Genomic DNA, 27979 nt, shown 5'->3' on the forward strand with positions numbered 1-27979 from the left:
GTTTCATGCAACAGGCCCCAGGTCAGTATATAAACAAATTACAGCTCGCCCTCGCATTAATTCTTTAGAAAGATACACATCTTTCTCACGATTAAAAAAAAATGCTCCGAATGCTCACTTCACGTCTTGTTACATGAAATGTCTACTAGTTTCATCTTGCGATTCGCGCTTTCAACATCTCACAAGGGTCATTAGTATTATTTTTATTTTTATAACCAGCAGAAGCTGTTATTAAAAATGACATCCCCTCCAATACAAATCCTATTATCTAGAGGTTGCTCGCACGCTTCCAACACACTTGATCCCCTGCATCTTTAATTAAACCATTTGCTTATATAGGCAGCAATTGCTCAGATAAAATCGAAATTGGCCTATGCTTGATCAGGGCGCCATTCTTAATGAAATACATGCTTTGGCCCCAACACACATCATCGATCGTTATTACTATATCATTGCATAATATCGTGTAATCTTGTAATGACAACATCGTTTTTGTTACCAAAATGAATTATTTTCATTTTCGGAAATACGAACCTTATTTAATTTTCGGATTAACGAACCTTATTTCGTTTTCGGATTAACGAACCTTATTTCGTTTTCGGATTAACGAACCTTATTTCGTTTTCGGATTAACGAACCTTCGGAATTACGAACCTTATTTTGTTTTCGGATTAACGAACCTTCGGAATTACGAACCTTATTTCGTTTTCGGATTAACGAACCTTCGGAATTACGAACCTTATTTTGTTTTCGGATTAACGAACCTTCGGAATTACGAACCTTATTTCGTTTTCGGATTGACGAACCTTCGGAATTACGAACCTTCGGAAATACGAACCTTCGGAATAACCGAACCTTCGGAATTACGAAGCTTCGGAATTACGAATGTATGCGGGGCTGGTTAGCCAATCGTAATCAAGGTTTCCATGGTAGTTGTTATAATCATGATAATATAATGGCAAAGTCACAACAGTTGCGAGTCCTTTAATTAAACGGGCCCCTGCCCGGATGATTTTGGAGCAAAAGATTGATTAAAGTTGGTTGTAAGCAATCCTAGAAACCAAAATGAAGGAATTAACTCACTTTTTACATTCTAATGATATAGTCATCAATTCATGATCAATATGCAACGTAGGGGGGCCTAGGAGGGATGCTATATCTTGATAGCCTTGCGCACATCTTTGACGCTCTAAAATTACCATGCTTACCTTGAAATCTACTTAATTGGATATGAAAATGTAATTCCAGTCTTTAAAAAGTACGTTTGGGCGGGAGAAAGATCATTTTAAAGGGGAAGAAAATACACATTAAGCGGAGAAACAGAGCCTGGGCGGGAGATATTAATTAAATCTCAAGTGGGAGAACCTTACGGGAGATTTGGGGAAAATGGGCTTTCGGCGGGAGATTTTCAGGCCAAATTGATGCGCCTATTTAATTCGACACCACATAAGAATAACATTGAATATCAAGACAAATTTGTGCCCCCGATTTTAAGATCGAATATTGACGCCCCTAAATCAATTGAGGTCAACCTAGCTGGTGCCCCTCAAGTTTAAGATATAAAAATGCCACCCCTATCGATGGAGCCCTCATGTGGAACATATAAGCTAGTATATACCTCAGATCAAATCGGCGCCTCTTTCGCCATTCTTCTCAAATCAATGTTTTTTCTCCCCTTTCTCATTTCTTTCAATTTTTTCCCTATTGTTGATCCCTCTTCACTCGATTCGTCGTCTTATCCTTTTACTTTCTTTTTCCATTTCCCCTATTCCCCATCTCTTTTTTTAAAGTTTCTCTCCCCTTCTTTCTCTAGCTTTAATCATATAAATGATAATAATATATGATGAAAATATATATTAACTTCTTTATAGAATTTGTTTTAATTTTTTTTTTCTAATCCCTGCCAAAAACTTACTACTTATATGATTTATTCCATAGAAAAGAAAGTAGGCTACTGTTTCAGAAGAAGAAAATTGTATTTCTTACCACATAATATGGCTATGAATACACGAAGTCTATAAAATGATGAGGCGCTCACAATTATTTCTAATTTTCTCTTTCATACTTTGAAACATCAAATATGTATTAAATTTAAATTTTCAATCAAAAAAAAATATTCATAATATTATAAATCTGATTTGAAAATATTTATTGATATTCAGTACATGTCTTGATAACAAAACTATGCGATTGTACATTTTACTGTCTAAAACAAGACTAATTGTCTAATAAACATGCACAATAGCGATCTAAACGCTAGGTTCGATGAGCAATGGCGTCTGTGCACAAGTTCCCTGATTTCGCCGTAATATGCTCCTTTTTGGAGCGTTATGGCGAAATGCTGCAGCTTCCCGACCTCACAATACCTGAGTTACAAGAAGCTATAGAAGAAACAAAATGTGGTAACTATTATATTTTGGCTTTTTAAAATGAAACAGGGCTATTTTATCGAGATTAAGATTCGAGATCATCCATTTTTTTCGCCTGACTGAGCTGTGGTTTGCTTGTCCTGTGTGATTGCACTTGCAGTGAATCTGAATGCAATGCAAGTGAGTGGACTGGTCATTGGTGTGGTGGCCGGCTGCCGTGTTGGTGATTGTCATGATGGAGTTGGTTTTACTCACTCATTCAATGAACAAGGTTATAATATAACCTTGTTCTCAGTTATATCTCCATGTGTAGCAAAATAAGGGTGGCAATGTTTGGCTTATTTTCTCTTTTTCTTTGGGGCAAATGTTTGATTTTTTGACACTGTCAGGTTCCATTATTACATTTACACCTATTTATCCATGTTACACCCTGGGCCTGGCTCTTTATTTAAATTTGATTCTTTAAATCATTTTTTCTTAATTAAAAATAGGGATCAAAAAATGAAAATTACTTTCCACCAATAGAGGGCGTACACAAAAATATGCCCAAAATTCGAGTTTTTGAGCGCTCTGGTGAATACAAAACTTATTCCTAAGTTACTAATGAAAAATCAATTGAAACTGTTTGGAAATTAGTAATTTTGGTCACAAAAGTGATATTTTAATGATTTTTTGAAGAGTGTGCTCTGTACTAAAATTGGCATACCATAGTCCTACCTGTAGATTCCCTACAGGCAGGGTGGTAGCAGTGAACAAGTGGTTTTACTTTAGTTTTGGTCAAAATATTAGAGAGTGATGGTTGCTTGCCTTAAAACCAGAATATTTTTTTTGCCTTATAATTATATTAAAGTAACGCGCCTCAATAAAGTTTGCATTCAATCATCGTCACACATTTTTTTTTTTACCCTAAAAAAACTTTCAAAGACCAAAGTCAAATTCTTTATATCAAGAATTATATTTTTTATCTAACGTTTGGCCTAAACCATTCTAATGAATTTGAATTAATTGAACATATTTACATATAATATGATGTCACAATGATTCCATAATTTTCGGTAAAACATTGAAAAAATTGCTCTAGATTAAAGAGAAATGCCAGTAGTTGCAGTAAACACTAATTTCATGAGAAAGTCTGTAAAACCAGGCTAAATTGTCAGTATATCATCGAGGATCTATATCTGGTACAGTTACATCAACTGAACTTTGTGAAATCTTAAAATCTACGCTGATAAATGTTCACACTGAAGATCACCAACACAGATAGGCACACGTTGGACAGTGTATTATTATTGCTAGAAAAAAGACCCGACGGAAGTGACCGAATTTATATCTGGTTTTTCTGTGGTGACATTAGAAGGGATTGTGCCACCATTCTCATCCCTGGGAGGTCAGCATACAATTGTTAATTGTCAAAATATTATCGTACATCTAGATCTGGTATATTAATGTAAACTTATCTTTGTGAAATCATGAAATCTTAGCTCAAAATTGATAATTCTGATGATCACTAACACGGAAAATATGTGTGTTCCAGTGTATTAATATTGCTTCAAAAAAAATACCTGACATTTGACTGATTTGAGGGAATTCAGTGCTTAAAATTTTGCTCATTTCTCAGCAATTGCACATTTTTTCCAGAGCTACATGAATTTGGCACATATTTTTAATTATACTCACTGTATACAAACATTTTGTTGGTAATTTGCAGCCCCCAACTTGTTTCCAAAACCGTACATACAAAAACGTAAAAATGACCATACAGTATGATTGATTTTTTTTGCATAGTCAGCCCCCCACTTTGAAAACCGTTCTGCAGCCCCTGATTTGAATGGATTCTGTTTGAAATCATTTTGAGATTGTTAGCACAACTGGTATGTACCGTAAGTAACGGTGTATTAACCGCACCTTTTTCTCGGCGGGGTAGAAGCAAAAGTCGGGGGTGCGGTTTATACACGGTGACGGGTCTGAGCCAGCCCGCCGTAACCCCTCCCATACATGTACGATGTCTGCCAGTTCACAACACATCGAGTGGCCGGGCGTAGCCGCCCAGGCAATGTCGTTTAGAGGGGTATGAGCCGCGGGTAATGGGAAGCGATTATTGCAATATATTTAAATGTTGTCCATAACAAACGCACCCACCTTCATGACACTAATTTTGACTTTATTCTCGATTCAAAGTAGTGAAGTTCCCTGGCTAATTTAAAAGAGACGCCAAGCATACTCGGTAATATTTTGTCACCGCTGAGCGAGAGTTGAGTGAGCTTGGAAGATTGCGTTGTAATGTGGTTATAGTGCGACTTAAGCTGGCGCTATTCAAAGTCCCGTTTCGCGCCAGCTTTTTTTTTCCTTCCTGTTTACTTTTCATAAGATACCATGTAAACTACGCACGAGAGAGACGGCACGAAGCCGTAAAAAACAACTGGAAAAAATGCCAATTTCTTTGTTTCTTGAACCTTCCTATAATCCCGTATCCAAAATTCATGCTAAGACATCAAATTTCTGAAAGTGATTGTGAGATTGTGATGCAAGAAATGTGAATGTTTCTTCCTCCTACGCTGGGAAGACACAGATCATAATTTGATAAGATGTACTGGCATGACTTGTACTGTATCGTAGTTTGCAATGTAATGGCAGTGCTGTGTGTGTAGTATGTGTACACTGACTGTGAGGTGAGCGAGTGTGTAAGTTGCCAATTTTGTCGGGACCGTTCTTTCTTTCTAACATTTGTAGATGAATTGATCAAGAACAGCATATTTCTGCATACCGGTAATCTCTTTGGATACTTTGAAATCTTAAAAACTTAGATTTTGTTTCTTTGTACCTCAAATATGCATGTAAATGTGAGAAGATTTTTTTTTTTTTTTTTTTTTTTTTTTTTAGTCCAAAGTTGGGGGTGCGGTTAATACACGGGTGCGGTTAATACACCGTTATTTACGGTATCTTTAGGAGCTTTAGCTTTGAATAGGAACAACTACTACACTGTATGCAGTATTAGCTGTACCAAGATAGTTCATCGTCTTGGATTGACCCAGCATAAAATGTCAGCATCTTCATGATGTTAATATTTTCTATAAATTCTATTTTGACTTGATTTAATTATGAAATAGAAAGCTAAGAATAATTTGAGCAGGGACTCAATTTTATAATTAGGCCTACAGTATGAGGGGAGCAATAAAAAGCTCTTCTTAGGGAGCGGTAGGAGAGCACTGCAAAAAGCTGCTCTTTGACATACAAAGGGAACTTTTTTGTCTGATTACAAAATGGATTGAGGAATGTACGTTAAGTTACAAACCACTTCATGTAAGGAGACAAACAGATATATCCAACATCTCATAGAACTTTTGATTGTCATTCTTGCAAATATTGCTTTTTGTGTCTTATTTGACTAAGATTGAGGTTTTCAAGGTTGGCTCTAACAGTTCAAGCATTGACTTATGCCATGGTCACATTTGTTCTACGGCGGCCGTACGGCGAGTCGAAAACAGCCGTTTTAACATTTTTTGTCAAACTACATATAGGTGGTTTGAATCAAAATTGATAAAACGGCTGTTTTCGACTCGCCGTACGGCCGCCGTAGAACAAATGTGACCATGGCATAACACTCATGTTCTACATTCAGGTAAAATGATGTCAGAACAGAGATTACATATGGAAATAAAATGTGTAAACAATATAATATGTATGATGTTGCCTGTTTTCTAATTTTTTTGCATTTATCATTTCATATCACAAAAAATCCTATTTGCTGAGGCGAGTGATAAATCGCTTGACCTGAAATGACTTAGGGCAAGCAGTAGCAAGTGATTTTAAAACTGAGTCCCGGTTTTAGTATGATTTAAAAAATTAAATCAGTGTAAAGGATTATATTTTTTGGTGTTATTGCTTTGTTTTAAAAATGTATGTTTAAAAAATATTTTAAAAATCTGATTGAAATATAAAAAGTCTGATTTAAATCAAACAAATTGCCAACTATGAAATCACTGGTAAAATTTACTGCCTCAACCTGGTGGAATTAGACTTTGTATGCATAATGCCAACTGTCTCAAAAATTTGTTTTTGTAATTTTGTCCCCCCCCCCTTCCCTCTGTAGAAGTTCCCATTTTAAAAGAGATGATCATCAAGCTGATGCGTCGTCTGATAAAAAATGTGAACGCTGATAAGTGGGAAAGACATTTAGTCAAGGTAAGTTGGTACTGCCAAGTTTCTATGCATTCATCATTTTAGATGAAGGGTTAATAATTGATATTAAGTAATATTTGTTCTTAAGGAGTAAATAAAAAAAGATTAAAAAAACATCAAAAAATTGACAAATTAATGAAAGTCCCTGTTATGAAACAAAACTGTATATATATCCCCTTTAAGAGTTTTTTTCCCTCCAAATAATTTGATACTATTTCTATGAATTCTTTGGGTAGTGGGGAGGTACTGTATTTTTTGTTTGATTTAAAATTTATTTCTTACAGGATGATGAAGATAACCACACAGGTTGTGTGTGTATATGTGGAACTTTTCAAATACTGTTATTTGATAATAAATTAAGCTCTTATTCTTGTAGAGCGGGTGTGAATATATACATATGTAAGTAAAAAAAACAATTTAGATTTGTGCCAAAGTAAAGTATAACTGCGATTGAATAAATCTAGATGTCAATGAAGTTTTCATTTTACATTTATTGTACTTGTCAGTGAGTTGAGAGAAAGCTGTACATGATATTTGGAGTAGAATGCTACTGTCGATTCTAATAACTATTAAATAATTTTTTTTGTTTGTTTTGCTACAGATAAGTCGTTATTATTCTGGTATGGCAGCGTGGGAAGTGGATACTCTTGGATATACTCAGAGTAAAACTGAAACAAAACTAGGTCTCCTAAAGGTCAGTGTGAACTCCCCCCTGCCAATCCAACTTCTAGAAAGTATATTGCAGCATTATTTTGAAGAAAACGTAAAGAGATCATTCTCAACCATGTTTTACTATCACAGTGTAACACAATTAGAGTTGGATCCTACTCTTCATTTTGAATGTCTTTATTAAAAATCTATTCATTTTATGACATTTTATCCTGCATTGGAGTAGATGAGAAAAAATGGTAGTTGATGGGACAATTTCATAATGTTGTTTTGAATTTACACATTACTTCACTTGAAACAAAAAAGGTATATTTTGAGAAAAATTGTCTATATGTCTCTTTGCTGTCATGTGTCAAAGGGATAAGAAAATTAGAACCTTGCTATATATACAACCCATTGGAAGGGACAACCTATGGCGTAAACTATCCATTAATATTTTCTCTTCGGATCTTTCCACAGTTTCTTTGTGACAGTCAGTTTGACGAACCCAAGTCCAAATTCAAGCTTGCCGTGAATGAGTTAGAACCAGAGACGTTACGTATACAGCCCATTGGGAGAGATAAAATGGGACTCGTCTACTGGTTCCAAAAGGTAACACATTTAGATTTTTTCTGATGATGAAGATTATGATGATGATAGTAGTAATGATATAGATATACATTTGTAGATTGCTCAAGGCATTTTCAGGAAATTTTAAAGTAAATTATAAAGAAGAATTGAATTGAATTGAACACTGCATGCTCCCATGTGCATATAAATACTATTGTACAACTTTGTGATTGACCACCCATTGCGATCTATCATTTTAGCACATACAACTGGCCCATTCGTCATATGTAGTAATTAATCTTGCCATCCATGACTATGTAGAATTGTTACCTTTTCGGCTGCTGAACTATTTAGGGTTCACTGTGGCTCGTCCTGGGGGGCGTTTCATCAATATTTTTGTCTGACAAGTTGTCAGATCTGACATCTTTCCTGGAATTCTGATTGGTTGAGAAGCACTGTCGGATAAAACAGGACTTATCAGATAAAACGTCTGACAAGTCCTTTCATGAAAAGCTCCCCTGATCAGTTGAAACCCTTTTTTTAGGATGAGATCTTTCAAGTATTTTCATCTTTGTCAGGTAAGTGAGTTGGTAGAGGGCATGGACTATGAGGGAGAATTCCAACTTATCAAGAAAGAAAATCTTACATATCATGTAGTAATCATGTTTTGTTCCACACCAATTTAGGATCATGATGCCAACATCAGGGTCTACAGGGAGGAACAAGATGATATCGACAACTCAACTTGGCAGATGGTTTCACAGTAAGTAACCGTGAGAAGTGGATAACCCCTGGGAGAGCAGTTGGTTTATTGTTGTGGTTTATATAATATACAGTTATACTTTGTCTTGAAAGTTTCCTGTTTATGGGTGGAGATGCATAGTGAGTAGTTCTATTGGAGGCACATTCGAGACCTATAGATTTAGATAAAAAAAACTCAAAATTAGGCAGAGTGTATGGGACCAGCCACTCCAAAACCAACAATAAGTCGCCAGGGAAGGTTTTCTGTACATGTAAATAGCGAAAACAGAAATTTTGTCATTAAAAAGCAATGTGAAAAATTAGCTTATCTGAAAGATCTCTTCTCCTTCATGCTGTCAACACTTCGAGTTGTATAGTTAAATCGAAAACAAGATGCAATAGTTATTTTGGCACACGTTTTTTCAGACTAATTGGAAGTTTCACTGAAATTGCACAGTGTGCACATCTGGGGGGCGTTTCATGAACATTTTTGTCCGACGAGTTGTCAGATCTGACATCTTTCCTTGATTCTGATTGGCTGAGAGGCAATGTTACCATAGTAACTGTCGGATAAAATGGGACTTGTCGGATAAAACGTCTGACAAGTCCTTTCATGAAACGCTCCCCTGAGGTTGAGTTAACCCTGAACTTCAAACATAGTTTTCCTAATTCTTTGAACAATCGGACAATGAAAACACCCAAAACAAATGGACTGTCACTTTTTAAAGAATTTTGTTTGGAGGGTGGGATTAAATTATAAGGATCTAAGCATCAAAGGCCTTGATTGAATTATTTCTTTTTTCGTTGTACAGGATAAATGTTTGATCCCAAAAGTAAAACAAATATACTCTTGCTAATTTCAATTTTCTTGTTAAAACTATGGGCAGAAGTGCCTCAAATAGTACTGTTAAGTGAGGGGTGCAACCAAAAACCCTCAAATGTCGTCAAAAAAGTTCTGTTATTTTCCAAATAGTAAATCATGGTGTGTCAATCATGCTAACATCCTGAAATAATTGAAAATAGCCATAATCACCTGAAGATCTTTCAACCAGTCACAGCAGGATGAATGTTTAATTAAAAAAAAAAAAAGTTTAGTGTAGGCATTAACAGCTTTTTTTACAAAAATGGACTATAAAATGACTATTATATAATACCCAGGGACCGAGACGATCTTGCTGGACTACTGGCAGTGCTCAGAAAAGGAACCAATAAACTCAGCTCATTAGACCTCAAGACAGATGACTCCGAGTCGACCACGACATCCCTCACAAACGAAGAGGAGACGGATCTCGACATCAAGGAAGAAAGTAAATATTAAAATGATTTAACAGTCAATGGCCCGAATTCACAAAGGTAGTTTTGAAAACCCACGGTTGAATCCATGGATTATGCAGGTTCCTGTATAAATTACGCCTAATTTACTGCATATCGGGCGCGTGTATAAAAAAATGTCTGATGCTGATGCGCGCTTTTGTCACAGTGTGCCAATTTGAGGCCTGTTACCATGATTAAATACGCTATTTTATTCATGGGTCCACTGTCTGAAGAGTAGATTAATTAATTCAAAACAGTGGACTCATGAATAAAATAGCATGGATAACCATGACAGCAGGCATCAATTTGGCGTACTGTGACAAAACCGTGCATCAACATTGGACATTTTTTAAATATATGCGGTCTAATAAGCGTGATTTATACAGGAAATCTGCATAAACCATGGACTCAACCATGGGTTCTCAATACCACCTTTGTTAATTCGGGCCAATATGTTCCTCTGCATGCTGTTGATGGGTTGTAAATACCAGGATCTCGAAATTTATACATGTAGATTTGCGAGCAGCTCAGAAAAAGCTGCATTTTAGAAATAGGGCAGTTGTTTTCAACCTCATATTGTCTGAAATATTTTCTAGGTTCCTAATTCCTGTAGAGAATTCTTTCTCGGCACAAGAAAGTTGCTGCTAGTGTCATAACATTAAATTCAAGCTTATGCTGAGTTCTCCAAATTTTTTGTTGATTTAGGGATGCAAGGTTTAGCCAAGTTAAGATGTGCTTTCATGGGATTTTTCTTACGATTTCAAGAAAGGTTTTGTTGAATCTGGTTCTAATTTCATGTGTATTGTTTGACATTTAAGACAATAATGATGACCTTGCATTATCATTATCATGTTAAGCAGGGCCCGCTGGGAGAACAGTTTTTGGAACCGAAGTAAAATAGGAAATTGTTATTATTAGTGCTGGGCAATATTTCAACATTATTAAACTTATGCGATATCAGAAAAATATTAGATATTCAAGAATGTTTTATGATTATACCGATATATTGTGATGCTACGATACAACAACCAAAAATGTTATCAATCATGAAAAGTTGATCATTATTTATTTGATATTACTGCAAATTGATTTATACCAGCTTAGAATCTAGTAAGTTGGTAACCAAATGCATTCTTTCTGAACACTAATTTTATTTCAGTTTTCTGTTTTGTGAAAAGCTGGGGACACTAATCTATACTCAACTCTCTGAATTCTCTTTTACAGTTGCCAAGCTTCGCCTGAAAGTGACCTTCAAGAGAGAAACTGACTCCAATGGTGTTGAAATGGAACCCACCATAGAGGCTGAAGTGAAAACGGAAGCGGATGTGAAGGCAGAGACATCAAGTCCTTCAGTGAAAGATGAGCCAATGGATAGTGCGGATGGAGGGAAAGGAGAAGGAATGAAAGAAGAACCGATTGAACCTTGTGATTTTAAGGAGAATATATCTGAAGTGAAGACTGAAATGGAGACAGAGAATTCAACATTAGACGATATTAAGATCAAAGCTGAGGATATTAAGGTCAAAGCTGAAGACGTTAAGACCAAAGCGGAAGAAGCAGTAGCTAGTGATGACATGGTAGATGTAAAAACAGAGGAGTTGAAACCCAAACAGGAACTAGCCCCGTCTAGAGGGTCAGTGATTGTGAAAGTTGAAGATCATGTCAAAGGTTACACCCCAGTTCCAACACAGACTGCGGCAGAGAATGAAGCAGTGGTCACAGAAGGTGATGGTGTTGAGAAGACTGTTCCTGGAGAGGGCAGGTTGAAAGAATCTGCAGAATCGTGTACGATTCAATCACCCGATCAATCTAGGGTATGTGATAAAATGGGAAGTAGTGAGATGGAACAATCAAAAGATGTAAGTAGTGAAAGGAAAATAGATGAGCTGAAGGATAGACCTGAGACCTGTCCAACCTCTGCAACTGTTTCTGACCTAAAGGAGTCTGTGGAAGTCACTGGAAGGGCACCCAGGCCAGCTTCTGCTCCCGACCTGACATCATCCAGTGCTCCTACGGTGACCGTCACACCTGCTAAAGCCCTTGCAGCAGAATCAACGGCATCCTTGTCCACACCATCCCTGATTCCTAGCCAAGCATCTCCAAGGGCCCGGACGCCCACCACGAGCATGTTCATGAGACCATGGGAAACCACCCCTACTCAGCTAGAGAAAGAAAAAGAGAAGGAAAAGGAAAAGAAAGAAAAAGAGGTGGAGGGAATATCGATAGATTCGGTTCAGAAAGAAGGAACTGGTGCAGAAATGCAGCCTAAACTTGGATTAGAAAAGACAGGCTGCATAGATGGACAAACACTAATGAAATCTGAAGGTGAAGGATCAAAGGATATAGAGGACGAAACTAGGGATGGCAAGTCTCTTGCTGAGATAAAGAATTCAGAAGATGTTTCGAAACCAGATGAGAATAACTCAGTATCACAAAAGACTCTTCAGGTGACAGAGACAAGCAATGAGCAAGAAGAGGGTTCAGCAAGAGCAGACACTTCAGAAATTTCAGCTTTGTCAGATACAAAAGAGAATGGACAGACTACGGATATTCCTAAGGATGTCGCAGATAACAACAAAGTAGCCGAATGCGAGCCAGATCGGGAGGCACAGGAAACCAAAGATGCTGTTTTGAAGGAGGATGATACTGCTCCTGAAGCATCTGTAGAGAGAACAGATGGTGTAGAATCAAGGGAAAGGGTGGATAAGCAAGTGGAAGACAGGGAAAGAGAAGAAGAAAAACATGAGCAGAAAGAGGCTGATGATAAACTTGCCACAAGTGAACTTGATGAAAATCAATTGAAAGGAGACTGCAAAGAGTCTGATATTGTAATTTGTGAAGAAGGGGAAAGCAAGTCTGTGGATGTGGAAGGAACCGATCCAAAAGACCAGACAGATGGGAAGGAAGCAAAAGTAGATCAAAAAGAAAAGGAGTCCACAGTTGAGGAGGTAACAATGAACAAGCCTGAGTCAGCAGAGATAGAAGAGCCTGATGGAGAAGGCACAACGGAGGAAGCGGAAGACATTGCGAAGAACAAACAGGAGAAGAGTGATGAAGATGGGAAAGAAGAAGGGCAGGACACAACGGAGGATAATGAGAAGGAAAGCACAGAAAGAGAGGAATCTGCTCCGGTTCGGGGGTCTCGTTCTCTGAGACCAAGAAGAACTAAACAAAAAGAGGAACCCGAGGTCGTCAAACCCAAACCAGCTCCGAGGAAAAGAGGGAGACCAAAAAAGAACCTCGAAGCTTCAAGTCAAGATGAGAAGACCAGTCAGGATGAAGGTTTCAGCCAGGAAGACGAGGAAGAGAGCAAACAAAAAAAGAAAAGTGTTCCAGAAGAGTTGATGGAAGAGGAAGAAGAAGATGAAGAAGACGAGGAAGAAAGTGAAGATGACGACGACGATGATGACGATGATTACGGGAAAAGGAAAGCTCCCCAAAAGAAAGGGGTGAGGACCGCCAAGAAGAAACGGAAGAAGAAAAGAATGCGGTATACCCCAAGAAGGAAAGCGTCACAGAAAGCGGTCAATAAGATAGTAGAAATGGAGGACGATGAGGAAGGCGACGGGAAGAAGAAGTCGATGAAGGATGATGATAGCGACTGGATTTCGGAAGAAAATGATGACACCCCTTGCTGTAAATGTGGACTGTACAATCATCCCAGATGGGTAATTATCCTACTATTTATTTCTTTTTTTACCCATTATAGACTGGGCCCTTATATGTGTGGGCTTGAGTCTATCAGGGGTGTGAGAGTTCAGATTTTTATCTGATTTCATTTTTTTTTTTTTGATTTTCAGCTTAATTTCAGCTTATTTTTGGCTTTCCTCTGTGCAAAAAGTATGAGAGGTCTTTCTTATTCAGACTTTTTCAACACTCTTCAGCTTTTTTCAGCTTTTTTTTTTGTGACCACTCACACTCCTGGTCTATGGAAAACATTTGATATAGTGAAATCATTCCGTCTCTAATGGGTCAATGTATTGATAATATGGGCAATGTGTACACTTCCCGGTTTGGGATATAGAAAAGGGGTGTTGACTTTGATAAGGTATTAGAGATTAAATGGGAGAGATGAAATGGATAAGGAAGAAAGAAAAGGATTCTTCCTTAGAATGGAAATTAATAGTGACTGTACATCTATTGAGGAGACTTCATATTCCAGGGAGGTGATGTAATTCAATTCAATTAAAAAATGGTCTTTATTGATAATCAAACATGTTAACAATCATACATGAAAAAACAGCAAAAGCTGGAAAGATCATGCTTACAAGTTGGTTTTGGCACATTATTAAATACATAGTAAAATGCATTAAAAACGGTTATACATTTAAAAGAAAATACATTTTAAATAAGGCATAAAAGACAATGAACATGATGAACGAGTGAATGTAATAGGATAATGGCAGACTTGAAGGAGAGGAGACCGACACTTATTTAAATGACAAAAATAATTTTATAATGGGGTGAGGATGACCATTTGCATTGCCTTTCTTAGTCTACACACTCATCTTTTGTTGAGTATGTCTACCAAAAAAGGCAATGGACTGTTTTTAAATCTTGTTGTTCTTATTGGAAACTGTTGATAGTTGTTTGTACGACGAAGAGATATGTTTGTATGTTTTTTTCGAGGTAGCCATCTCTACACAATGGATGAGTTGAAAGAGATTTTGCAAATTTTTTACTTAGTGTCAGTCTTCTCTCCTCAAGTGTTGGTAAATTACATACCTGACATGCATTTGAGTATGTAATGTAATTATGTCCTAAGATAATTTTACATACTCTCCGTTGTATTCTTTCAATAGTATTATTTTGTTTTGCTGTAAGACTGCTGTGGAAAACTGGAGCACAATATTCTAAAATTGGTCGTATATAACCCATATATATTGTCACTAAATCCTTCAAAGGTAAATTGAACTTTTTCAGTTTCCTTAACATATATAATTTTCTATTGCACCTCTTAACCAAGTCATCGACATGTAAATTCCATTTCAAATCAGATTGTATAATAACTCCAAGAATTTTGATACTTTCTACATTACATAAGGCAGAGTTATTAATGGCAAGAACCTCAGGAGTGATGGGGTTTTTCATAAAAGTAATATGTAAAGTAAAACACTTTGAGGGATTGAGTGACATTATTTGATTGTGACCAGGATTGCACTGAATTGAGTACTGACTGTAATTGCTAATTGTCGGTTGATTTACGACATTGTACTAAAGACAAATCATCAACATATTTAAAATAATGTATAGGAATATTTTCACATAAATCATTTACCATAATTAAAAAAAGGATCGGGCCAAGTCGTGTCCCTTGGGGCACACCGGCATGATTAACTTTGATATCAGAAAAGATTCCATGATATAACGTACATTGCTTACGATGTTCCAAAAAACTTACAATCCAATTTATGATCCATGGTTTTATGTGCATATTAATCATTTTTTTAATTAGAATATTGTGATCCTGGCGATCAAACGCCTTTTTAAAATCTGTACATACAACAGTGGACACAGATTTTTTGTTTTCTGCATTGTCATAGAGATGATGTAATAGACCAACAAGATAATGTGATGTAGACAATCCTGGTCTGTTACCGAACTGATGCATATCAATTTCTTTCTCAATGTCTTTCAATAACCATTGAGCCATAAAAGATTCGGCGAGCTTAGCAAAATGTGAAGTTAAAGATATAGGACGTAAATTATTAATGCACGGTGGATGAGATTTTGGAATGGGAGTTACTTGACCGAATTTCCACTGTGAAGGTACTATTCCTTGTCTAAAAGATATATTGAGTATCCTAGTAACCGGTACACTCAATTCACATGCAAATTCTCTAATAACACGAATGGGGAGATCATCTCTGATTGATGATTTATGTAATTGTAATTTACGCAGTTTGCAGTAGACTTGCCAACAACTGATCTCAGGACTTTCAAACTGAGAAGGTAAAAAAGCTGGTAGTGATCCTCTATTTAGAGGAGAAAGATCAGAAGCGATTGACACAAAAAAATTGTTGATTGCGTTAGCTGCTTGTTTACAATATAGATCATCTTCAATGTCGACATTAGGAATCGTGATTGGAATAATGTCTTGATTACCATTCGTAAGTATTTTAATATGTCTATACCAGGCTGAAGGATTATTTAATTTTTCTTTTTTTATACGAGTATTGTAATAATTAGTTTTTGCAACGGAGATAGCTTGAGCAATTTTATTTCTTAAATGTCTCCAAAGAGTCATTTTGTTTTTTGAAAGCCTTTTGTCGGTCACGTATAAGTGATTTGATAAAAGGTGTTATCCAAGGTTTATCAGTCTGACTAATTTTTACTTCTTGCGAAGGTAAGTATAAATCAAGTTTATTTTTTATGCTATCGATCAACCTGGTATACATTATTGATAAATCAGACGTATTTAAAAAGACTTCTTCCCATGTTTGTGATGTCAACCATTGTCCAAACAACCTCAAACCACTGTCCGTTAAAGGACGTACAATTCTAATTTTCTTATCAATAATTCTTTTAGAAATATTAGAAGGAAACCAAATAACAGTTTTGGTCGCTTCTGCTGACTGGCGGGAGAATAAAAACATTATCATAAAATTCAGAAAAATTTGTAAAAATCTTATCAAGTATATTGTGCCCTCTTGTTAGTTTATTTACAACTTGTTTAAACATGTCATCATTTAGTATTTCTTGTAAATTCAAATCATTAAAATCACCAAGTACAGTTATCCCTGCATCAGGGTATTTCACAAGTAAAGAGTCAATTGTCGAGATAACATGATCTGCATAATCAGCTTGTTGAAGTCTTAATATGCGGTGATGCAATTTAGGAGGGATTTAAATTCGGTGATGCAATTTAGGAGGGATTCAAAGTGAAAACAACATCAGAAACATGTTAAAATTGGCTCAAACACAGGAAGTGTTGGTTGAATCAATTAATCTTATTAAAAATTCTTAGGGGATAATGCAGTCTCTTCCATCAGTGTTCCACATTCAGACACACAAAGTTAACACTACAGAATATGGTAAACTTTTATTTCAAGAAAAGAGTAAATAAGCATTGCGTTTCTTGTGTAATGCTATTATAATTTCCACCGATGAAAGTTATAGATCAAAGGTTGTATTTTGTCAATTATTTTTATTTACAACTTTAGATTCTGTTGTGTGATAAGTGCGACTCAGGTTTTCATACGGCTTGTCTCCGTCCACCTCTCATGGCCATTCCAGATGGTAATTGGTACTGCCCCAAATGTGAACATGTGAGTAGAAGATAAATGCCCATATTCTGAAGAGGAGAAGTACAGTACAACTGAATAGGCCTTGGTCAAACTCTGTGCGAAGACTATGGCAAGCCAACAATGGCAAAGTTTTATTTACATTGTATGTTTCCTATCTTCACCAGGACTTTTCTCCATGCTACAGATGTGAAGAAAACTATTTTAGCTATTATTCCCAAACAGTTATGAATGACTGGTCAATAGACTGATAAATCAAGTCTATACTGTTCAAAATTTTTTTTTGTGCAATTGGCCATCCATAGTTAGACCAGAAATATGGACCAAATTTCAATGTAATATGAGTACAGAATGCTGGCCAAAGACTATATCAAATTTTTTGTACGTGCAACCCCCATTTTTCTCAAGTCTTACTTCGCTTCATAAACTGACCAAGTCATGGTCCTTTGGGAACATTAAAGACTGTCATAAGAACCGGAAATCAGAGACAGAAAATTTCATAGATTATGTATGTCCGACCCCCATTTTTCTCAAGTCTTACTTCGCTTCATAAACTGACCAAGTCATGGTCCTTTGGGAACATTACAGACTGTCATAGGAACTGGAAATCAGAGACAGAAAATTTCATAAATTATGTGCGTCCGTCGTCCGACCCCCATTTTTCTCAAGTCTTACTTCGCTTCATAAACTGACCAAGTCATGGTCCTTTGAGAGCATTACAGACTGTCAAAAGAACCAGAAATCAGATACAGAAAATTTCATAAAGGTCCCACATATAGGGGGTTGGACATACACATGCTATGGAATTTCCCTATCGCAAAGCGTGAGTCAAATTTGATCTTTGTAAAGGAGAAGAAGAGAGAGAGAGAAAGAAAAAAAAATATTTGCCTCTTTCCACACCAGGGAAAAAATTACTCTGGGGGCTTTGAGGGTTTCGCCCCTGAAATGCTCAAATAGCTCTGGTAAATAAGAACAGGGGCCCGTTGCAGAAAGAGTTGCAATCGATCGCAACTCTAAAAATCATGCGCAACTTGATTTTCAACCAATCAACGTCGCGCATTTGGGAGTTGCGATTGATTTTTTGACTTGCGTTTAAACGCAACTCTTTCTGCAACGGACCCCAGAGCCCTGGAAAATCCCCATTCAATGTAATGTTAAAGCTTGTACAATGTTGAAAATTTATAGAGTAGGTTGACTGTGAAAAGTAGTCCACAAAATTGATACTTTTATTTTTGGCCTGTTCCACATTATGTTCATTTACACATATTTCTCTGTAGTGTTTATTCAACAGTTATTTATTTGCTTTTTAAATCGCCTTTCAGAGACAAAATATTTTTAAATTCTAATATTGTTTTTAATTTGAAGGAGGAACTGATTGTCAATCTTGCTGCTAAACTGGAAGATCTAGATGCTGACTTGAAAAAGAAGGACAGGATAGCTAGGAGGTAAACTTTGACCTGTGACCTGTTTTATTGGGGGTTGGTTTCCTACAAAAATAATTAATACCAGTGTAATTGCATGGAGTTAGTGTATATTCATTTTTGTCTCACCTGCGAAGCAAAGTGAGACTATAGGCGCCGCTTTTCCGACGGCGGCGGCGTCGTCAACATCAAATCTTAACCTGAGGTTAAGTTTTTGAAATGACGTCATAACTTAGAAATTATATGGACCTAGTTAATAAAAATTGGCCATAAGATTAATCAAGTATTACTGAATATCCTATCAGAGTTTCACGTCACATGACCAAGGTCAAAGGTCATTTAGGGTCAATGAACTTAGACCATGTTGGAGGAATCAACATCGAAATCTTAACCTGAGGTTAAGTTTTTGAAATGTCATCATTACTTAGAAAATACATGGACCTAGTTCATGAAACTTGGACATAAGGTTAATCAAGTACCGGTTTCACTGAACATCCTACATGAGTTTCACGTCATATGACCAAGGTCAAAGGTCATTTAGGGTCAATTAACTTCGGCCGAATTGGGGATATCTGTTGAATTCCCATCATAACTTTGAAAGTTTATGGATCTGATTCATGAAACTTGGACATAATAGTAATCAAGCATCACTGAAAATTTTGTGCAAGTTTCAGGTCTCATGATTAAGGTCAAAGGTCATTTAGGGTCAATGAACTTTGGCCGAATCGGGGGTATCTGTTGAATTACCATCATAACTTTGAAAGTTTATTGGTCTAGTTCATTAAAATTGGACATTAGAGTAATCAAGTATCACTGAACATCCTGTGCGCGTTTCAGGTCACATGACCAAGGTCAAAGGTCAATGAACTTTGGCCGAATTGGGTGTATCTGTTGAATTACCATCATAACTTTGAAAGTTTATGGATCTGATTCATGAAACTTGTACATAAGAGTAATCAAGTATCACTGAACATCCTGTTCGAGTTTCAGGTCACATGATCAAGGTCAAAGGTCATGTAAGGTCAATGAACTTTGGCCATGTTGGGGTTTTTTGTTGAATAACCATCATATCTCTGTAAGTTTATTGGTCTAGTTCATAAAAAGTGGACATAAGAGTAACCATGTATCACTGAACATCTTGTGCGAGTTAGAGTAGTATTCAAAGTCAGCACTGCTGCTATATTGAACCGCGTGATGCAGGTGAGACGGCCAGAGGCATTCCACTTGTTTCTTCCTTAGTTATGAAATGAAAGCTTCAGTAAATAGAAGATAAATCATTGTTTGGGAAAAAGCATCATGATAAGTTGATCAAGGCCCCAAGGATCATGTTTTAAAATTGGTCTGGACATGTTCGTGATATGACAAACCCTTCCCTCAACCCTACATTGGTGATGAACCTGTCTCCTTAGGGACATACTTGTTCTTTTTGTAGACTTCATTACTATACTACTTGATGTGACACAAAAGAAATCTGCCAAAACTTTGACTCTGTGTGAGAGAAAACAGGAATTTTTAGGTTTATGTTTGGATTTTAGAATATGGAAGTTTTGGGGAGAGTTTCATTAAACAAATTTATAAGCTACTAAAATCTGTGCATCTGATTGGCTAAGCACAAAGCAATCACTGACTAATTGCTTTGTGAAACACTCCCCTGTTGATGAGCTAAACCTTCTGACTTCTCTTTTGTTCTTCTTGCAGAGATGAACGAAAACTGAAATATAAATACACTGATGTGTGTGCTATCAATATATTGCCAGAGGTATGTATTTATTGACTTTAAAGAAAACTGTATAGAAAAGGATGGCGCTGGGATATTTTAATGGGGGGGGGAGGGGGCATAAGATGACTTTTTTTCTCAATCGACTGATGGGGGTAATTTAAAGTTACATGGCTCGCATCTCTCTTTTTTTATACTTTTCCTTCTTTTATTCGTTTTGCACATTATTCAAATTTGAAATGAGAGATTCCTAAATTCATACTCTCAGTTTAGGAGGTGATATCTGTCTTGAATTATCAGTGCTGAATCAGAGGGCCTTGTCTAAGGATTGACTTAAAATTTATTATTCTTGATAAATATTGTTGCTTTTGTTGTAGTTTTAATGGCACCTATCATTCAGTTATGAATATTTTTGCCTTTAAAAAAATCAAATTCATAGTCTGATACATAAACATTTAAAGTTAAGTTAATTTCCTTATATCAAATGCACCCACGCAAAAAATGCATGTCCTTAGAAATTTTTATATTATGAGATATAAGCTTTGAACAGCCCAGCGACGATCTATCATTGTAACCTACTGGCTTTGATATTGAATTTATTACAACAGGAAACAATGATAGTTGCGAAGAAGAAGAGGAGAGGTGAAAAGAGGCGATCACGGCATGATGACTACGAAGAAGAAGAAGAAGAGGAGGAGGAAGAAGAAGATGGTGTTGAATACGAGGAGAGACGCAGACACAGATCCCACGGCTCACGATCCCGTCGATCGCACAGCTCACGAAGCAGACGATCGAGAAGATCCAGACACCATCGATCTCACAGAAGCAGACCTCGCCGATCTCGGCAAGACGACGTTGTGCCGGACTATGAAGACGATTACGAGGTCGTGAGTCGAAGGTCACAAAGGTCACGTAAGACCATAGACTATAGCTTCAATGACTTTGACTCGGCCATCAAATCAGCCATTGATGAGGAGGTGGAGGAACATAAAAAAGGTGAGTTTATTTTCTTTGTATGAGATTATTCCAACCCTTTCTGTTGTCAGGCAGGGCTCCACACTAAACTATTTTTTCTATTGGTCCAACCTGTTCATGTCGGACCAGTAGATCCCCAATTTTTCAATTTTTTACTGGTCCAAACCTAAAATTTACTGGTCCTCTAAACTAAAGAAAAATATAAAAAAGAGACTTCAAGTTTATTTTGCTGATTTTGATTGCTTTTATCGCCCCCCCACAACATGATTCATGAGAGACATTTCTCAGTTTTGGGGAGCCATTTTTGAAGATGCCAGACCCATATTTGTAATTTACAAATGTCATTTGTATCAGTTTGATATATTTTTACTGGTCATTTCTGACAAGTAAATCTGGCTATTTCTGCAAAACTACTGGTCTGACAGCAATTTTTACTGGTCTGGGACCGTCGGACCAGTGCCAGTGTCACGCCCTGCTGTTGTGTCTGGAACAGGGTTGGCCATTCCAATTTTTCGTTATATTTTCCAGACACAGACCGATAAGAATTTGATCTTTAGTATAGTTAGACTGTTAATATTTCCTTCCCAAATGTCTAGGAAATATGCCAACTCTCGTCTGGGCTGATGATTTTTTAAAGATCAATTATTAGATGATTGTCTATACCCTCTCACGTCCCTGCCTACACCAAGTGGCGATTCATTAAGCTGTTTGTAAGTTACGAGTGACTTTACGAACGACTGGTGATCCTTTCTTCGGAACTTAATCAACATCAATGAAAATCTAGCGTGTACCATTTACCACAAGAAAGGATCACCATTCGTTCGTAAAGTCGCTCATAATTTACCAGTAGCTTTATGAAACACCTACCTGGTGGGCGTTTCATAAAGCTGTTCATAAAATTACACACAAATTTATGCACGACTGGAACATGATCTTAGGTGCTAAGTGAGCTACATTAGGGAGAGTGTTGCACAAGAAAGGTCACCAGTCGTGCGTAAAGTCTTGCGTAACTTTACAAACAGCTTTATGAAACACCCCTATAACATATTAGTAGAAGGGCTCATATTATGTGCTACACATGAGAAAGAATTGCTTTTATATCGAGGAAAATCATGCAGACAAAATAATGCAATTCCAGTGCTTCATTAAAATCTCTAATACAGACGATGATAGAGATTTACACATGGTATGAAGTCAGTATGTAGTACTGCACTTGTGTAATCTCTGATTTGATGATTATCATAGTTATGTTAAGACTGATTTTAATCGATGCTAATTCATTGCTTCTTTCAAGCAGCGGAGGTCGAGTACAAATCAAGGTGGGGCGTGAGCCGGGGGAAGGACATGTCGACCATCATGGGAGCGGAGGAGGAGGAAGAAGAGAAGAGGAGAGAAGAGGAGGAAGAGGATGAAAGGGGGAGAAGACAAGATAGGAGAGGGAAGAAGAAGAGAAGACTCAACGATCTAGAGTGGTCCAGTGAGGAGGAGAACAGTGAAGACTTCAAAGTTGAAAGGTAAACCAAAGAAACACCTCATCACACTTCAGCTTTAAAGTGATTGGTTAACATTGGTTTGACTTTTAAAAAACCTGAGCTAGAAGGCCACACTTGTCACCTGTGTCTGTGATATGTTACAAAAATGAAGCCCTGAAAAAATTGCGTTCGAATATCATTATTTAGTGCTTCAAAAATTGAAATATAAAGTGACCGGAAACACCAACTTAATTTCATCCCATACAGTTATGTGTACTATTTAGGCGTCTATAAGACGCCTATTTACAAAATCGGTGTTTGCCATGTAGTTTTAGCTTTTCATTCTCAATAATGGTTGTTTTCAGGGTTTATTAGTTCTAATACATGCACTTGTACACATGTTTCATCTTGGTTTGAGAATTTTTTAAATCGGCTGCTCACAAAGTTAAACAATACCTTTTAACTCTTTGGCCTGTATTCAGGGGTTTAATTCAAACTCTGGTCCAAAGTTGTAGCTTTGACTATAGATAGCCAATTGTGTGAGAACTCTCAAACAGGATAGACTCATTTTGACAGCACATGTGGTGCTCACTTCATTCACCACATTTTGGGAATGATCAATGAAATAAATAGTTTTCCTCACTATTGACACCTTGAAAAAGAAACAATTTTTTAAATAGAATTTGTACATTTCAGCTTCCCATAATTTTAGCAGAGTTAGACCATGGTCTAAGTTAGATTGGACTTCAGAATACATTCTTATCAAACCAAGATATTCCAAGGGGGGGTATAATAAAATTCTTTGCATTTAGATCACTCCATGATTATGAAAGAAACCCTTCATCTTTAAATTCTATTCATTTTAAGCCAAGAATTATTAAGTGGGTATATACTCGATGGGGACCACATAAATCTGCTTAATTTTGACAAATATTGACTTAGAAAATGTAAATACACATGTTTCGCATATTCTGGTCTGAACAAAAATTGTTTGACTTAGCCGATTATTTGATTTATGGAAGGTCGACTCATGCAGACTGTACCTTGTCATATTGGTCTGAATTCACAAAGGTGGTTTTGAAAACCCACGGTTGAGTTCATGGTTTATGCAGATTTCCTGTGTAAATAACGCTTAATTTAGAGCGCATCGGGCGCATGTTTAAACAAAGTCCAATGCTGATGCATGCTTTTGTCACAGTGCGCCAAATTGACACCTGTTGCCATGGTTTTCCACGCTATTTTATTGATGAGTCCACTGTGTTGAATAATGAGTCCACTCTTCAAACAGTGACAAAAGCGCACATCAGCTTTTAAAATGTTTTATACAGGGGCCCGATACGCATTCAAATAAGCGTAATTTATACAGGAAATCTGCATAAACCATGGACTCAACCGTGGGTTTTCAAAACTACCTTTGTAAATTCGGCCATTAACTTTGATGAATGTAAGAATTAGCCATGAGTAGATGGATGCAGGATTCCTGCATGAATGATGAAGCTCAGACATTTGGTAAGGTGTCTGCACTATTCTCTTACCTGCTCATTTATTGGTACATGTGCCCTGCCACCTCCAAACCAACAATAAGTCTCCAGGGAAGTTTCTCTATAAATAAACGAAGCAATTATTTGATCTTCAAAAAGTAAAAAAATGAGAAATTGCGCTCATCGGAAAATGTAATTTGTCTTCTTTATAGTCAAAATTTTAAGTTGTTTAGTTAATAAAAGACCAAATTATACCAGAGTTTCTTTGATACCAATTTTTTCAGACTGCTTTGGAGTTTCACTGAGATATCACAGTGTGCACATTTCATGCTTGAGTGAACCCCAAATTTCTAATCTTCTAATCTCCCTATTCTTTGGAGCTGTCAGTGAATTTCTTTTACATTCAATGAAGTAATTGTGCAGGTTACTGTTGATAAATTTTGACAAATGATATATCATTTTAATGCTTACAGTATGCTCTTTCATGGTAGTAAAATATCTTATTTAATTTTGCCGACTTATTGTTGGTTTTGGGATAACAGGTCACCTATTATGAGATTTGTCAAATTTATCTTGTTGCCTTTCCTTCCAAAGTGAAAACGAGAGCGAGTCAGCTGCAGAGGGTAGTAATTACTCAGACGCAAGCGACGACAGCTTCTTGGGCTCGAGACGACGATCATCAAGACGGCGTGGACGTTCGAAGAGAAATCGTCGCTATGCCAACATGCCGAGGAGAAAGAGCGAGAGGGGTCGGAAGAGAGTGAGATACTACAGCTCTGCGGAGGATGACGAAGGCAGTTATTACTCAGGAAGCTCATCTGGAAGTTTCTCCGGTAAGGATGCATGTAGTAACAGGATTTCATAATGTTAAAAAATGTATAAAAATAACGCATAATAATAGTATGCAACATTCTTATAGCTCTTAATGCAATATTTCTAAGTGCTGCGTACTATTACTTTGGCTTAAGCTTGGCTACTCGTATCGGACGCTCAAGCATTCAAGGAATTTCTTCGTACCAGGTAAGCATTTACTACACCTGGATGGAGAATGGCAAATGTAGATCATCGCCTTGCCAAAGGATGTGAGTGCCATGGTAGGATTCGAATCCGACTTTACAAATGAGTGGTGACCCTTCCTTCAGAGCTCAGTCAACACCAATGAAAATGCAAATTATATAATTTTCTTCAAGAAAGAGTTGCCGGTCAGTCATAAAGTCGGTCGTAACTTACCAACAGCTTTATGAAATACCTACTTGGCTCACCAAACATCCTTGCATGGTGACAAAACATTTGCTCTCCCGGCGATTGCTCCAGGCTCTATTTTATCGAAGACATAGGGTTAAATAAGGATTGAAGTAGGGTTTTATGTTAGGTTAATAAATAGGTTCAGGATAGGGTATAGTGTTGAATCCAGGGTTGCCTTTGGATATTCCATTAGTAAGCTGAGCAATTGTCGCAGGAGAATATTTCATGGAACTGTTTTAAAGATGAGACTTTTTCGTCCTTGTGTCACTATATCATACGAAAATATACTTCTGTACTAATAAACGTGAATGAATTCTTTTGCTTTGACAGGGAGTGGTTCTTCTGAGGAAGACGAATGGACATCGGGTGGAAGACGAAAAGCTGCTGCTAAAATAATCTCGTATCGAGAGTACTCCAGCGATGAAGCAAAATCAAAGAAAAGAAAAAAGGCAGTTCGGACGCCAACACCCTCCCCATCATCCTCTTCGGACAATGAAGACTACACCCAGCGGAAAAGAAAATTCCGCATTGATAGCGACGATGAGGATGAAGAGGAAGAAGGGGAAGAGAAGACGAAGTCGAAGCGAAAGATCGAAAGCGATAGCGACGACAGTGACATTGGAAAGAGGAAAAAGAAGAAGAAAAGCATCGAGCTGCAGCGGTCGTCGCTGCGGAAGTTCTCCACGCGGATTGATTATAAGAAAATGGCGGGTGAGAGCACGGAATCGGACGAAAACGATAGCAGGAGCGAGCAATATCAGGACTCGAATAAAGAGAACGAGGATGAATCGGGTGAGGAAAGCAGCGAGGAGGCTGTCGGCCAGAAAGTAAGAACTAAAAAACAACTTCCTCAAACGGGAAGTCATACATTCCAACGACTGTCAATGGTGATAGCAGTACAGAAGATGTCCATGATGGTGGTGCGACGGTTGGTCGGAGGGGGGCTAACGGAGAGGGGGCTATAGGGGGGCAGAAGGGTGCTAACGGTGGCACCGTGAACGGAGAGGAAGAGGATGACCTTCTGCAGGTCACGGACTTGATCGACTATGTCACCCAAGACATTTGAGCTCAAAGGTCAAAGGCTGTATCTGTTAATCTGTATATATGTATTGTGGGCGGATACTCAAGTGTCATTTTTGTTTTGTGTCTACATGTACATGTCAGATTGTAATTATTTTGTCGCAATCATGTTGGGTTTTTAGATCGTGAGGCGGAAACGCCGATAGACGATTGAAAATCAACACACGATACTGCCAATTAATCATGGTCTTCAGTAATTAACCTAACTACTGGGTTAATTTTCAAGATTTTCTATACACAGGCTTATTTCAGCTTGATTCCATACTATCAGTGTGTGTACGCTCTCTTTTAGCCCCTTCAATGAAGAGGATTGTGAATTTAAAATGAGTAATGGATATCGGCTGTATTTACCAATAATAGTTTGTCGTGTTTGGGTTCAAGAATAAAAGCCTTAAGAATTGTTACGCCGAAATTGCCAAAGTATTGTAAATCATTCCTAAATTTCATTTCACAATTAACATCTCAATTCATCAAAAGACACTCATAACTTTCCTTGATTTACTGACAACAAGGTATGTTATCATGAGGATGAAAATATATTTTATACCAATGTTTACAAAAAGCTGCTAAATTTATACATACGCTGTATGATCAAATATTGATGATAATTTTGTTGTCTTGAAGGTCCAAATACGTCTTTGCGACTCTCTACATTACTACATATGAAAATTGAACCAAAATCATGAATCATCTTCAAATTATGCTGAGTTCATTATGAAAATGAAGTTCGGATCAACAGATAACATGGAAATTTAAAGTGAAATTGTCTCTTAAATTTTATTTATGATGTATCATCATGCTTCTCATCTATAATGCAGAAATAGTAGTGAGTGGTGAAGGATCCCAAGTCGCTAATTGTGATAACTGAGCATTATTAAGATGTGTAATTGTTGAGAAATTTACAAAACAGCATTGCATTAACAGCCAGATGTCTGGTTTTGCGCCCGGCAGGTGTTTCATAAAGCTTTTCATAAAGTTACGAGCGACTTTATAAACAACTGGTAACCATTTCTTAGGAACTACATTAAAGCCGATGGAAATCTGGGGCCCGTTGCATAAAACTTCTTACCTGAGAAAACTCAGGTTGTTTTTACCGGAGTTTTTGCGCTGTGGTAAAATCAATGGCAGAAATCAGACTAACCTTAGTTTTCAGTTTTTACCAGAGTTTTCTCAGGTAAAAAGTTTTATGCAACAGGCCCATGGAAATCTGGTGTGTATTTCTGACCACAAGAAAGGATCATCAGTTGTTAATAAAGTTGCTTGCAAACAGCTTTATGAAACACCCATCGGAGTCAAATAATACACTGTCCCACACACGCTCATCTATGTTAGCTATCTTCAGTGTGATTATTTAAGATTTTTCAGCTTAGATTTCATGATTTCATAAAGTTAGGTTTACATCTAAGATGATGTGACGATTAACCTTGATTTTAAAGAATTTTTAATTTCATTGTTTGCTGAAATTTCACTGCTTAAGTTTAAAACATTGGCTGAAAAGGTTTAAAGGGGAAGTTCACCCTGAC

At 37.1% G+C, this 27979-nt stretch overlaps 1 protein-coding gene across 1 annotated transcript; it reads left to right on the forward strand.

Moving 5' to 3' along the window:
- The first annotated feature begins 2252 nt into the window (after positions 1-2252).
- LOC121429546 (remodeling and spacing factor 1-like) lies at positions 2253-27570 on the forward strand. Its single transcript, XM_041626617.1, is given in 15 exon segments — positions 2253-2402; positions 6460-6551; positions 7150-7242; positions 7677-7808; positions 8453-8529; positions 9666-9814; positions 11046-13489; positions 16985-17089; positions 18431-18510; positions 20185-20245; positions 20812-21199; positions 22476-22692; positions 24726-24964; positions 25707-26228; positions 26231-27570. Coding segments are annotated over 15 exon segments (4941 nt in total). The 5' UTR covers positions 2253-2272; the 3' UTR covers positions 26443-27570.
- The last annotated feature ends 409 nt before the right edge of the window (positions 27571-27979 follow it).

Source organism: Lytechinus variegatus, chromosome 16 (genome assembly GCF_018143015.1).
Source record: "Lytechinus variegatus isolate NC3 chromosome 16, Lvar_3.0, whole genome shotgun sequence".
Lineage (NCBI taxonomy): Eukaryota > Metazoa > Echinodermata > Echinoidea > Temnopleuroida > Toxopneustidae > Lytechinus > Lytechinus variegatus.